This window comes from Castanea sativa, chromosome 1 (assembly GCF_040712315.1).
Source record: "Castanea sativa cultivar Marrone di Chiusa Pesio chromosome 1, ASM4071231v1".
Taxonomy (NCBI): Eukaryota; Viridiplantae; Streptophyta; class Magnoliopsida; order Fagales; family Fagaceae; genus Castanea; species Castanea sativa.
The window spans coordinates 8,659,954-8,674,708 of record NC_134013.1 but is presented as its reverse complement, the minus strand read 5'-3'; the positions used below and the strand labels follow the sequence as shown (position 1 = coordinate 8,674,708).

General features: G+C 35.8%; 2 protein-coding genes across 4 annotated transcripts; one reads left to right on the top strand and one right to left on the bottom strand.

Annotated features, from left to right (window-relative positions):
• Positions 1 to 900: 900 nt before the first annotated feature.
• On the top strand, positions 901 to 6,311 carry LOC142611210 (S-adenosyl-L-methionine-dependent tRNA 4-demethylwyosine synthase). The gene is made up of 8 exons (XM_075783261.1): positions 901 to 1,896; positions 2,602 to 2,717; positions 3,090 to 3,265; positions 4,038 to 4,228; positions 4,372 to 4,458; positions 5,280 to 5,437; positions 5,511 to 5,721; positions 5,808 to 6,311. The coding sequence occupies exons 1-8, from the start codon at positions 1,042 to 1,044 to the stop codon at positions 5,949 to 5,951; spliced, it is 1,938 nt and encodes a 645-aa protein (XP_075639376.1). The 5' UTR covers positions 901 to 1,041; the 3' UTR covers positions 5,952 to 6,311.
• Positions 6,312 to 10,128: 3,817 nt separating this feature from the next.
• On the bottom strand, positions 10,129 to 12,938 carry LOC142638790 (uncharacterized). 3 transcript variants are annotated; one of them, XM_075812868.1, is made up of 2 exons: positions 11,657 to 12,938; positions 10,129 to 10,507 (listed from the first exon to the last, which is right to left on the bottom strand). In XM_075812868.1, exon 1 carries the CDS (start codon positions 12,082 to 12,084, stop codon positions 11,677 to 11,679), a length of 408 nt encoding a protein of 135 aa, XP_075668983.1. In that variant the 5' UTR covers positions 12,085 to 12,938; the 3' UTR covers positions 10,129 to 10,507; positions 11,657 to 11,676. The 3 variants fall into 3 exon arrangements, with proteins under 3 accessions (XP_075668983.1, XP_075668978.1, XP_075668973.1); XM_075812863.1 differs by having other exon boundaries at positions 10,130 to 10,502; XM_075812858.1 differs by having other exon boundaries at positions 10,130 to 10,535; positions 11,657 to 12,937.
• Positions 12,939 to 14,755: the final 1,817 nt, after the last annotated feature.

Genomic DNA, 14,755 nt, shown 5'->3' with positions numbered 1-14,755 from the left:
GAAGTTTGAAAGTCTAATCAAATGCCATGGGTTCCTATTGTTTCTGGCAGTATGTTCATACTTCATAACAAGACTGAAGCAACGCAAATGAGAAAAAATTCCTAGGCAAAGCAACTAAAAACTAGATGTCACTATGTAGGACCTTTTGTTTTTAAATGATCTTAACCGTTCTCTACCAGTATTATAGAAGTATATTCCCCCTATAGCTTCACATGCAAATTTTGTTCCTTTTAAGAGGATATGTAAATTGATCAGGTGTTTTTTTTTAAGAAACAAATACATAGACACAAGGGAGATGGAAAGACGTTTTAACACAAAATTACATCACAAACTCCACCTAAAACACCTAAAAGCCATGGTGACCCAATGCAAATATGAAAATGGGCAGGCCCTACAAAATAATCCAACACCATACAGTCTATGAAAGGCAAAGTTATTAATCTTATGTTTGCATTCAGTATATTCATCTCTCCATTATTGGGTTTCCTTGTTGACAAGACACATGTTGAAAATTGGTCATATGCCCACATCACACGTTTACAAATTGATTTGGCGCTTACTTTTATGTTCTAGTGTTTGGTTTGTATCCAGTGCTCCAATGCATTGAATGTGACACTGACACGACACGTATTTAAAATCGGTCTTATATTTACATCGTCAACACGAAACATGTTTAAAATTAGTCATAGTTATTATAGAACTGACACCATAGGTTGACATTCCATCACATATCTATAAAAAAAAGATTAAATTTTTTTTTTTAAATAAATGTCACGTTTTCACATTGTGCGCTAGTAAAAATGTAAAATATCCCTTGACCTCAAAACTAAGGGCCTTAACTTAAAGCCCATAAAGCCCATACACCCAGTTGAATTGAGACACGGCCCACCATCTTCGCGTACCAAAGCGCCACTTCTTCTTCTTCTTCACTCTCAAAGCTCTCATTCGTTTCCGAGAGCATAAACCCCGCCATGTCCCTAAAACTATTCAAATTTCTGTAAAAACACAAAAAAAATTCAAATAATTAAAATAATACCAACTATGTCCCTTTCCTCTGTCTCAGCTCGACTCACTCTCTTAGCTCTCCTCTCCGCCTCAACATTCTACTGCTTCTACGAATCTCGCCGCTTAAGAAAACTCAAACTCTCTCTACAAAACCCTAAACCTGATCGCTCCGTTTCGAAACCGAAGCTCTTCTTCGTTTCTCAAACAGGTACCTCCAAAGCCCTAGCTCAACGCTTATTCGATCTCTTAGCGATAAACGATCTCGCATTCGACCTCGTCGATCCCAAAGATTACGAGCCCGAAGATCTTCCGAAAGAAACCCTAGTTTTGATCGTAACTTCGACTTGGGAAGATGGTAAAGCTCCCGCGAGTGCTAAGTTCTTCGCGAACTGGCTTGCGGAGAGCGCCGATGACTTTAGGGTTGGGTCTCTGTTGCTCTCGAATTGTAATTTCGCGGTTTTCGGCGTCGGGAGTGGGGCTTACGGAGCCACATTCAATTCGGTTGCGAGGGACTTTTCGAAGCAGATGAGAGCGATGGGTGCTAGGGAGGTTTTGCCTGTTTGGGAAGGAGATGTGGATAGCGGTGATGTAGATGAGGTGTTTGATGCTTGGAGTGTTAAGGTGGTTGGGTTTTTGAAACATGGTGGTGTGGTCGAAAATGGTGGTGGAGAAGTTTTGGTTTCTGAGAGTGATGGTGAGAGTGTTGCTGATGATGAGGATAGTGAAGAAGAAGAAGGCGGTGGCGAGGGTTCGGAGATTGTTGATGTTGAGGATATTGCTGGGAAAGCGCCGCTGAGGAAGAAGGCGGTGGCAGTGGCTGAAACTAATGGAAAGTTGAATGGGAAAAAAGATATGGTGACTCCGGCGATTAGAGCAAGCTTAGAGAAGCAGGTATGCCTGTCTTATTGTAGCTATTTTTAGAAATGTGTCGATTTGAATTACCGTTGAGTTTTGAATTGCGGTCCTCGTTGAATGGGGTCAATTCAATACTTGAGTTAGAGCTACTAGAGATGTTTATGTTAGTACTTATTATAGAATTCTTGAACATATCAAACACATATCAAAACTTGCTCAGTGGGTTAGCTTATGAATCGAAGCATAAGGAGGTTATAACTTATTAGTAATTCGGTCAATGTATGAATGGTCTCTCACCATTGAATGGGTTTCTCTTCCTTCCATTGTTGATTTTATAAGATTACATTGACCATAAGTTGCAATTCTTTAGAGGGTCTCTCATGCGTGCCCTGTATACTTGAGTAAACATTATCTGTTACTTGTATTGAAGTACCTGCGAAGGCTGCAATTAGAAGTTACACAGGTAGTATGTGTTAAATTTTGTCTTTCTCTTATACATTGACAGTTCAGAATTTCTTTTCTTTTTACTCTGTATGGCTCTGAAGATAGTGGTGCAATGTAGGTCTTAATAAATTGGAAAATAATATATTTCCAGTTTCCCTCTTTTGATCATTAGAATGAATTTACTACCCTCACATCTTCCAGTCTAGCACTTTATGAGCTGCACTCTTTTAATTATTTTCTACATATATATATATATATATTTTTATTGGCTCTGTTAAAATGACATTACATTTGCAGGGATATAAAATCATTGGTTCACATAGTGGTGTGAAAATTTGTAGATGGACCAAGTCTCAGCTTAGAGGCCGAGGAGGTTGCTACAAGCACTCATTTTATGGAATTGAGAGTCACAGGTAATTGGTTCTTTATTAACTTGTTATGAAGTTTTTGCCATCATATTAGGTTTTCATGATTATGACTCCATTTTTATTTGATTGTCCAACAATATGGCCAATTTTAAGGAAACATTCGTCAGATAATCAAATTTGAACGAAAACTAATGAGAACTTCTATCTCATAACCAAGATTCTGTAGTTTTCTATGTTTGTAAATATAGAGTTCTCTGTTTCTACACAGCCCATTTTTTCTTCTCTCGCTCTCTTTTTTTTTTGGTGGTTGCTGAGGCTACATACTTTTTTGTTGAATTTATTCATGTTTAATAAAACTATAAATATCATGTTGCCCCAGCTAGCAGTTTAAATTTGTCAAACTATGGTATGACACAGGTGCATGGAGGCAACCCCTAGTTTGGCATGTGCCAATAAATGTGTTTTCTGTTGGAGACATCATACAAATCCTGTTGGAAAGAGTTGGCAGTGGAAGATGGATGATCCCTTAGAGATTGTGAATTCTGCCATAGACCTGCATACAAATATGATTAAGCAAATGAAAGGAGTTCCTGGTAACTTATTTTATTTCTGTACTGGTTGGATAATCCTTTAAAATAATAAACCTGCGTGCAATAGTTTAAGCAAATGAAAGAATTCTGGGTAGCGGTCTTTTTTCTTTGCAGGTTGAGCCCTGGTATTGAAAAGTATGGTAGACCCTTATATGAAATTGCCTGGTCTGGCCTTGGTATCGTCAAAGATATATGGTGATTGCTTTGGCTGAAAAATGGTGACTTCAATTCATTTAACACATTGATGCAAGGAGCACCAACATTATTTCAGATTTTATTTTTGAATGTGAAGTTATTTTTATTTTTGAATTTGGTTTTTAATGTTGAGGGTTTTATGGGATTCAATTAGATATTTCCATATGGATGTAATCCTTGAAACCTTATTAAACTAGTGCTCTTGTGATCATGAAGGACATTACAATTGGAATAAGAATTTTATTATTTGAGAATGTGCTTCTGTTTGTTTGGTGGTGATGGCAAACACCCTTAGGTTGTGATGTGTTGGGTTTACAGACAAATTCTAGTTGGTGAAGCTTAGGATTCATTCTGTTTATCTCCTTTGCCCCTTTTGTCTCTTTTTTCCTACTACTGTCCTGCATCACACATGGCTTATGCTTCTTTTTCATTTTGTGCAAATCCCTTTCAGCTTTTATGCATGTCTGTGTTGCTGTGTATGTATATATATATATAGCCATATCCATCTCTGTGTTGGTATATTTGTTGATATTTTTAAAAAAATCTTGTCTACCCTTGACCCAAGAATCTGTTCATGCAGGCGTTACATTGGAGCGGTTAATGGAAGGTCTCTCACCTAGGCATTGTGCCTTATCACTTGTTGGTGAACCAATTATGTACCCAGAGATCAATACACTTGTGGATGAGCTGCACCGGCGGCGGATTTCTACTTTCCTTGTAACAAATGCACAGTTTCCTGAAAAAATTGAAATGCTGAGGCCTGTTACCCAGGTTTGCATGTCCCAGTAAATTCTTTGTCAAAAAGAATCTTGCATCAGAAGATCCTTGCAAGTCTAATCAATTGCAAACCCAATTGATATATATATATATATATATATATATATATTTTTTTTTTTTTTTTGTGACTTTTGCAGTTATATGTAAGCGTAGATGCTGCGACAAAGGATAGCTTGAAGGCAATTGATAGGCCACTCTTTGGGGATTTTTGGGAGCGCTTCATTGTATGTAAACTTCTTTCAGTATTTAGGAGCTAAAACTATTTGGCACTAAAACCTCTACTGTGATCGTAGTCTGACTGTTTGCAAACTGTTTAGATAATTGATTAACCTCTATGCACTGTAGAGATCAACTCTTAAGAAAGCATAAATTCAAATAAATAAAAAATCTCCTACTGAATTCATTATTTGCTCTACTTCTTATCACAGAAGAAAATACAACTTTTTTTCTATTCTTCGATTTTTAGAGAGGTTGGCTCCAATGGTTCCTTTGTTTTTTTTTTTCGTGGTTTACTTGAAAAATAATAAAGTTGATGGAAATCCACTTACAAATCCTACTGATGAACCATTAGTGAGAAAAGATCCTATATAAACATGATGGTACACCATCCTTGGTATAAAGCCAAAGAGGTCTAGATGCTTTCTCTATATCAAATGAACAGCAATGATCAAATTGTGGCTAATTGGAAGGTTGAAAAAGGGGGGTGGGCAGCACAGTTTCTGTCTTTACTTCTTCACTGCTTTTGTCTATGTCCTGATGTAGATGTCAGTTATAAATTAGATAGCAGCACAGCAGTTGGTTCAAAATACTGCATATCATAAATTTTTTTTTCTTCAAGTGACTGACTATCATATGGCTGTTATTTAAAGATGTCAATCTCTGGGACCCGTGAACCATCTGATAATTGGTCCCAAATTTCTATGCATGTTATGAAGTAACACAATATGTCTCACTGCCACTCTGCTTTCCTTTTCTTGATCTTTTAACTTGGTATAACTTAACTGACTGGAACTATCATTTTAATACCTGTGGAAATATTTGGCAGGACTCCTTAAAAGCTCTCAGGGAGAAACAACAGCGAACTGTCTACCGCTTGACTCTGGTGAAAGGCTGGAATACAGAAGACATTGATGCTTATTCTAAGCTCTTTAGCATTGGAAAACCTGATTTTGTTGAAATCAAAGGTGTTACATATTGTGGAACGTGAGTTGCCCCCCTACTCTTCCCCATCCCTGTTGGTTTCTTGAACTGCATGATCATTTTGATCACTTTTCAGGTCTGCTACATCAAAATTGACAATGGAAAATGTACCCTGGCATTCTGATGTGAAATCTTTTTCTGAGGCCTTAGCTCAAAGAAGCCAAGGGGAGTACGAGGTTGCATGTGAACATGTGCACTCCTGTTGTGTACTCCTGGCAAAAACTGATAAGTTTAAGGTCAACGGCAAGTGGTTCACATGGATAGATTATGAAAAGTTCCACAACTTGGTTAGAAACAGCACCATTTTTGTTTCTGGTTTAATTTAGATTGATAGGTTTTTTAGGTACTGATTTTACTATCATTGGAAATGCAGGTGGCTTCTAGAAAACCGTTTAGCAGCATGGATTACATGGCTGCCACACCATCATGGGCTGTCTATGGAGCAGAAGAAGGTGGATTTGATCCGGGTCAGTCTCGGTATAAGAAGGAGCGACGCCACAAATCCAGCACTGACTGACCAGGTTAGACACTTGAATTAGTTGAGTTGACAGGAAAAATTTTATATTAGTTATAGGTTATATTTTACTGCACTCTGGCTAACTGGCAATTGATGAGAGCCCAAAAGTCCAGGTTGATGTGATAGCATGTTGCCCTTGTCTTTTACATTTTTGTTTATTTTTTAATAATATGTTTTTAAAAAGTTACTTTGTAGTACCTAGTGTTTTGTCAAGGTTATACTTTGTAATTGCTTGGTTAGAGAGGTCAATCATTGCTTCATCTGTATGAAAATTCAATTCTTAGAAATTCAAGGAAAACATTATTGGTGGTTTTATCTGATGTATCAATTAAATATATGAGTGTCAAAGATTTTGGCTTACTAGTTTTGGTCTAAGAAAACTGCTTATTTGTGAGTAAAATACGTCTGATGTATATTTGTCCCATCAATTATTTTCATGAGGAAACTGTTGACAGTAGTTGACAAATTGCATAATTTTAACGGTATAGGTTGAATACTACCAAAATCAAGAATGTAGGCCCCTTTTGCTTGCGCATCACCCTTTTAACCTGCTTTCTATATCTTGGGGTAGCTTTACTGTTTATCATCTGATGACAAATTGCAGCTGTCTGCTTTTTTGAGAATAGAATGCAGAACCAGATATTAACTGCTATTATCTGAGTCTTGCAACTCTATTATAGAGCAGTAGAAATGAGTCTAGTGTTTTACCTCACTTAACTTTTGTGCATAAGCATTTGGGTAATTTGTTCACTATTTTGAAAAAATTAAGACAGATTTGAAACCTTAAGGCTCACTATCCAACTTTGAGGAAATGGGCTCATCACAGACCTAGTATGCTTTGCCTTTCTTGAACTCTAGCTGTCCAGATTAGTCAGCAACGCTGTTAGTTGCAGTGTACATAAGCATTTGGATAAGTTCGCTCCTGATTATGTTAAGTCGAGACAGATTTGGAACCTTAAGGTTCATCCATTTCATTATCCGACTTTGAGGATACTGGCTCATCATGGACCAAGTATGCGTTACCTTTCTTGAACTCCAGTTGTCTGACTAGTCAGCATTTCTCTTAATTTTCTGAGTGTCATGATGATAATAGTGTTCTATGCAGTATAATGATACTTTAAGCCGCTGTATATCCCTGTCTACTTCTTGACCTGCGAAAGTTCCTTCTATATTTAGAAATGGCCTAACCTTTGAATTTCAAGTGGCTTCTTGTACTAAACCCATTGCCATGGAAGTTGGGTGAAGAAAATTCAATTCTTGCCATATTCATCCCATCCAATCCATTTTCCAACTTTCTTTCTCGGGAATTATTGGGATATTATCATGTAATTTGAGGCATATACGTTATCCAGTTCCCAACATTTTTTCTCGTTTGTGAGCTATCATTGTATTAATTCTTTTGAAAAAGAACATTTATTCGATTGTGGACAAATTATCATGCCTTCAATTGTAATCAGATGGTTAATTCTCACAAAATGGTTAAAGAGTCAAATGTTTATATGGTTCATATCTTATTAATTTAGTTAAGAAAAATCATGTCACATTGTAAACAAGGGAGTGAAAAACATTCTGCCCTGACATGGGATCTTTCATCTGCGGTGGGGACTGGTGAAAACTGGAAAATTAATAAACGAACCTAGCCAAATTTCATTCACTTTTAATTGAGCTAGAAGATGCAGCGAGTGGTAACCGCTTTTGGACTGAAATGATCTCAGGAGCATTATTGAGGAATAGGACAGCTGTTTTCTCTTCTTTCTTTTTTTTGTTCTTTTCTTGCTGGGTATTCTCAATTATTATTATTATTATTTGCTTTACCCTAAAATAGAAGAAATTCTCTGGATTTGCATGAGAGAAGCGTGGTTGGTCCATGGGATTTATTAAAGGGAAATTTGCAACCGAGAATGTGAGGGTCTAAGCCTAGTTTTAGATGGAGAGAGATGGGGAGAGTAGTGGAAAAGTTGGTCGGAGTATAATATTGGCACCTTTCTTTCTATCGTATTGTATTCTCCATTTCTCTCCTCCCATCCCCCCTTTCCTCCTCTCCCAGTCTCCCTCCCTAACAAATATATCCTAACATTATGTTTGAGAGTTTATAAAGGAAATGAATATATCCTAGCATTATGTTTGAGAGTTTATAAAGGAAACGGAATGGAATATAAAAGAACGTCAAGAAATTAATATTTCTTATGTTTGAAAGAAAATGACTAGAATGGAATGTAATCTTGTTGGGGAGTTGAATGGAAAGGAACCCATTGCTAAATCTTGCTGCCAATCAACACAACCACATGATCCCATCCATTGCCCCTGCAGCATTTACGACAAAATTGCTGCCGTGAAGGCAAGAAAGGAAACGAGAAGAGTTGGGTCGGCTTGGGGAGAGAGATTGAAGGAGAGGTAGGTAATTAACGAAAGAATGTATTTAAATGGAATCGAGAAACAATAGTGTTTGTTGGATAATTTATTTGCTATTACGGAAATTCAACTCACGGATCTCACCCCACAACTAGCAAAAGTGCTAATAGGCCAAATGATCATTTGCCTATACCTTCCTAGAACTTCTATTAATGTATTAGGTATTTGCTTCTATAAAACAAAAATGTATTAGGTATTTTGGTTGGACATTGATATGATAATTTCTTATGACAACTCAAATGAGCACCGACGTATACCTCTAATCAAATAGTCTGTTTAAAAATTAACCCGAGCAATTTCACCATTTGTCAAACCCAATAGATCAATAACACTAAATTTAAACTATAGGGGATAGATGCGTGTGATATTGACCCAATCCGCACGAGCCTTTCTGCATGTCGCCCAAATAGAGAAGGTCTCTCTTTTTAGTTCCTTTGAGAATCAATAGATATAGTCGCTTAAAACAAACGGTCACCAACATGTATCTTCAATCCATACTCGGTGTGGTCTGGTTTGGTTTTCGGTTTTAATATACTTCAATCAAACAGTACCCACTAGTTTCAGTTTGAAAGCGAAACCCCCACTAGGGGATGGGGATACGCTAGGGTCCCACCGAAAGCAAGCAAGGTCAAAGCCTGGGCCTGACAGCTGCTAGTGTTTTTTATCCCTTTTGTTTTTTATTTTTTTTGGTTGAAGTGTTGCTTATCCTTTAAGTAATCAAATACAAGTTCACAAACATTTTGGTGATGTTTGGTTAGAGATTTTCAATTAAGTGTTTCTTTTCCCTTAAGTAATCAAATAAAAGTTCACAAACATTTTGGTGTGATTTGGTTAAAGATTTCTTGTTGTTTTAAGTGTTATAAAAATATATGTAGGTAAAAAAGTATAGTAAAAATACATGTGAGGATATTTAAACACTGAAAATTATTGTTTAAACATCCTTACCTAATACATAATAATTGCATATTTGTTAATAGAGTTTTACTAATGTATGACAGGGCATATATTAAAAAATTGCATATTTGTTAATAGAGTTTTACTAATGTATGGCAGGGCATATATTAAAAAAGATCACGTTAATGAATGCATAATTGTTAATAAACAATAATAAGAAAACATAATTACATGCTTGTTAATAGCATATTTGTTAATAGAGTTTTGCTAATGTATGCTTGGGCATATATTAGGAAGAATAATGTTAATGAATACCTATGACAATCGTTAATAAATTATAATAAAAAAAATTCCTCACATCTTTCATGAAAAATATAAAAAACTGTCAACAATATTTATTATTTTATTATTTTCTCAATAAATAATTTCTAAAAATAGCTCTGCTTTAAAGCATTAGTTAACATTTCCCTATAAAAATATTATTTGACAAAATATTTTATAAAAAAATGAAAAAGTAAATAATTTTTTTTGATAGTTTTTTCAAACCTTTTAAAAAGTTTTCAAAAGTAAGTGGTAAACCGGCCTTTGTTAATATAATTGAATTACGTCATTTACACAAAAAAAAAAAAATCACAATTCAATCGCCACTTTGACATGTGTACCGGTCTAAGTTGTAGCATGGATTGCAAAATAGTGAAAGAAAGAACGTATGAGGCCGTTTAGTAATATTATTCTAATAATATTATTATATTTTAAAAATATATATAAAAAAATATATATAAAAAAATGTAAAAAATTATTTAAATATTAAAATTTATTGTTCAAAATACACTACTAGAGAGTCTCTCTATCTCTAACCTTTTTGATGAAATCCTAAGTTATTGAATAAAAAAATAATAATGATTTCTGTCAGCACAAAAAATAGAGAAGTGTGCAATAAAGTTAGTGTACCCGAACGTCCTGAGTCATTCATAAAAATCCTGTAGTCCATAAGACATATCCAGGACGTCTCTCTCAACTCACTCACTCACTCTGCAACGTCACAGCTCTGCTACTTTTTTTCTTCTTTTTTGACTCCGCCAATATATATTTATTATAAGACCCATTGGTTTATGAAACTTGGGCTCATCTCCTGTGTGTGTCACTGACGCGCCCTTAAATGCCGTGGATTCCACGTTCAAAAGCGTCAAGCCCTGTCAACTATCAGTCCTCCAAATTTTTTTTAGAGCTTCGACCGCGTCTGTTCTGTTCTGTGCGTGATAATAGCCCATTACCATCCTATTAAAATATCAGTTAATATTTAGCGTCAACAAAAATTAAACTCTAAATTTTTTATACAATTATTAAAACTTTATTAATTAAGTTAACTAAAATTCATAACTCAGTCTTCTATTAGTTTACTGGACAAGTTACATTTTATAAAAAATTAAAAAAATTGTTAAAATAGTTAATTATTTCTTTGTTTTTCAATAAAATTTTTTTTAAAATAATTTACTAAATATGCCTATGTTAGTAAATTCCTATATATATATATATATATATTTTTTTTTTTTTCATTATTGGAACGTGACCGTCACGTGCAATAGGCATTGAGTTGGGCATCAAATATTAGTTTGTCTCTTCGTAATCGCACAAAGCTGGCACTGCCACTGGCACTGGCACCAACTCTCTGAATTCGTAAAATTCGATTTCTGTTTTCCAATCTTAGCTACTCTACACCAGCTGCTTCTCCCACCTTACCTTTCATATGGCAACATCTCTCCCAACTATTTCTTTCTTGCTTCCCCCACAACTCACTCATTCTTTGTATCTTCTTTTGTTTTCCTTCTCCTCTTTTTTACTACTTCTTTTCTTCTAATATGACTTTTTTTTGTAGTGAGAATAAAAAAGCTTATTCTACCATATTTTATCGGATAATAAAAAGCTACCATAGCAAAAACTCTCAAAAAAATATTCTGTATCATTAAAAACCCTGAAAAACAAATCTAACTTAAGAAATGGACCTCTACTTTCAGGTCTCAAAGCTTCCATGTACGCTAAATAAAATAACCGTAATTCCAATTTTTTGTACAATAGAAATTGTAAAGAAGATGATATAACAATAGTTCTAAATTTCTTAAAGCTTCTTTGCTTATATAGAAAAATGATTTTTTTTCGGACCCAGAAAGGAAAAACGAAGAAAATAGTCAAATACAGAATGATAAGCACAATTACTTGAAGCAATCAATACGAAAGCTATGCCCTTTAATCTCTCTTTGTGAATTAAAAGAGAGAAGCAAATAGTGAATCGGGAAGCTGCACAGCATGAAGGGAACAAAAAGGAAGGAAAAATCTATTCCTTGATTTGCTAGACGTAATAATAAAGAAAAATAAAAGAGTGGGGCTTAAATTAATATTACCACTAATTTAAGCCTCTCAGCTAGCTGCTCTTTCTGGGTTTACTCTTTCGCCTAGCTCTGCTTCTTGGAGGCTCTTTTGGTAATACCTCCCTCTTCCCTGCCTGACCCTCTTCTTTCTTCGAAGCTCCCAATCCCATAGAGGCAGAAGAACCCTCTCCTTTTAGCTTTTGTTGTTGTTGTTCTTCTTCTTCCTCACCCGTTTTAACTTTCTTCGATTGACTCTCATTAGTAGTATCTTCAGCTTCTTTAGCTACTGATTCTTCTTCATCTTCTTTTTTATCTTGGCTTTCAGGAATGATCTTGCGAGGCCTGCCTCTCTTTCTGGGTGTCTGAGACTGTGGCTGTTGCTGGCCTTCATCTCCTGTTATTGAAGCTTCTGCTATTGCTACTGAAAGTTCCTTCGTTTTTTGGGGCTTCTTCTTGCCCATCGATCTTTCTCAATCTAAACCTATAGATATATATATCTCAATCAACAAAAGTACAAACAAATAATCTTATTGCTATATTAATATGTGTACCCAAATATCCCTATAACACAAACAAGAAACCACACCACTTAAAATCAAAATCTTTCATTAACTTTGATGTTCAAAATTTCAAATCCTTTTTTGCCTCTAGTATTGGTTTCCAAAAATCATTCCAAAAGAGACCCAGTACTTTTTTAATCCCAAGTTCACAACTTTCTCTCTCTCTCGCTATAAAAAGATCCTAAAGCAGCTGTACTAATATCTTTGACCAACATCTAGATTTTGAAAACCCCATAGAAACCATCCCTTTCTCCCTCTCTTTCTCTCTCTCATCCAAAGCCCAATGAATAGAATAAGAAATTCCTTAAACTTTAAAGGCTGAAAAGCCACTAAATTCATCTTTCCCTTTTCTCTCTTGATGACTGTTTATCCAACCCATCCCTATGTATCATATATTCTTTCCTTGCAGAGCTATAAAGACTAGGAAGGAAGTGTGGTTGTAAGGCAGCGAAGAGAGGGAAAAAAAAAAAAAATTTAGGGGAAGGGTTAGTTAACCATGGTTAGGGTTATAAGGGTTGGAACTTGGAAGCAAAGGTTGTTCTTTTGGTTTGATTGAAAAGGGCATGCGGAGTTTAGTTTACGTAGCTAAGGTTAGTGCACTGTACGACTCGGACTCAGTGTCTGTCTGACCACTTGTTGTGTCTCTTCCGGGGTTTCGAGTCTCTGAGGTTTGATGAGCTAGTCTTGAGGTGTACGGCTAATCTGGTCTGTGGTTACTGATCGTTGATGACTATGAATATTCGCTGCTTCAACATCATGATTGATATTGTGTGGCTCAAGTTTCGCGGAGTTAAAATAAATAAACAATACAACTATATGAACCAAAAACATAAAATAAAATAGAACTACATATATGAACAAGACCAAGACCACGAGGTAGACTGATCTGGTTTGGCTTCCTAGTTCATAGTTCATTGTTATATAAAAAAAAAAAACAAGACCAAGACCATAAATAAACCAAACCCACGAGGTAGACTGATCTGGTTTGGCTTCCTAGTTCCTCGTCGTCCATTGTTTTCACGAGTTGAATTAAAATAGAACCGAGTTTAATAAATGAATACTGTCTGTTCATCTTTATACTTAACTAAAGGAATGTGTGATGGAGCTGGTATATGGTGTACCTGGCATATACATATAATTTTTGTGTGTGATGACAGAATGTCACTGATTACTATAATTTTTTCTTTTCTTATAACATAATGAAATTTTAAGATAGAAAATAAAAGTCAGACATACTACACTTGATGAATCATAAACTAGAATACGTACGATTTTTATTTGTTTGGCTCATGCAAATTTTTTTCTTTCCAGTAATATAATACGATAAAAAAAATTTTGGGTAAAAAATACAAGAATCTTTAATGCCATAAAAGTTTGGCTTTTGTTTAGATATATAGTCTCAAAGTAGTGTTTCGAACTCTCACAAAGGTAGCTCCACATGTGAAATTCACTATGGAATTCACTTCTTTTATGAGAGTTCAAAGCACTAGTGTTTCGAACTCTCAAAAAGGTAACTTCACATGTGAAATTCACTATGGGGTTCACTTCCTTTATGAGAGTTCAGAGCACTATTCTAGTACTATATAAGAATTGTCTTTCGTTAAAGCCTTCTAATAATACAATTTAAATTGTATATAATACTTAATTAGTAGATATTTTTATACTTTTTCCAAGTGAAAATTTATTCACTACTGAATAATTATAATATCTGTGGGGAGTAAAAAGATCCTGATGGGAACGTGGGCCTTTTGGGCCGTGTTAAGGAAGGCCGACCTGACCCTGGGTTTAGAAGTTGTTAGTACTATGGGTCGGCCCATACGCCGAGGATCCGAGGATCCAGCCGAGGGTGAACTTACCCTCGGATGAGCACCGAAGAACTCGGGATTTCATAGTAAAGGTTAGGGGATGACACAGTTAAGGCCAATGGTTAAAAGGGGTGAACCCTAGAACGCCCCAGAAGCACCGGTGTTGAAGAAATGTCAAAGATAAAGGCTGCTACCTCCACATTAAAAACCCTGCACCTACCACCCTGGCCGCATTTATGGGGAAGTGACACGAACGAGTGGAAGAGAAACTTGGTTACTATTCAAAGGCAACGAGAAAAGAAATATCTAGTCTAAGGGGGAGGTGAGGCAACACGTGTACAAAGCATTCAAAAGAGTAATATATAAAGAGCAATTTAAGACAGAAAGGGGGGACGGACTTTTTGTAACCTAAAAAGAAAAGAAACAAAGAGAGAGATAATATAAGAACAACTCGTGGTTTATGTCCGAGGAGGCTAATTGACTATACTCCTTATTGTTTCCAAGCATTTGCAATCTTTAGTTTGTCATTTAATCCTCATACGCTTCTAACCTGGGTTTCAAGCCCACACTCTACAAATTCATATTGTTTAAGGCTCATTGGGCCTGAGCCCATAACTGTTCTTGGGATCAGGTACAGTGTGCGCTTACAATTGGCGCCGTCTGTGGGAATCTAGTCTAGAAGAAGTAGGGATATTATGGCAGGCTTAGGCTCTCACCATGCAGAGTCACAAGGATCACAACCGGAAGATCACTTTGAACGTCTTGAA

What these genes read in the sequence shown, in the direction of transcription:
- LOC142638790 (XM_075812868.1), bottom strand. Translation starts at nt 12,084, where the DNA reads ATGGGCAAGAAGAAGCCCCAAAAAACGAAGGAACTTTCAGTAGCAATA.
- LOC142611210 (XM_075783261.1), top strand. Translation starts at nt 1,042, where the DNA reads ATGTCCCTTTCCTCTGTCTCAGCTCGACTCACTCTCTTAGCTCTCCTC. An exon ending in GAGCAAGCTTAGAGAAGCAG is followed by an intron (nt 1,897 to 2,601) that starts GTATGCCTGTCT and finishes TTACATTTGCAG; the next exon opens with GGATATAAAATCATTGGTTC. An exon ending in TATGGAATTGAGAGTCACAG is followed by an intron (nt 2,718 to 3,089) that starts GTAATTGGTTCT and finishes GGTATGACACAG; the next exon opens with GTGCATGGAGGCAACCCCTA.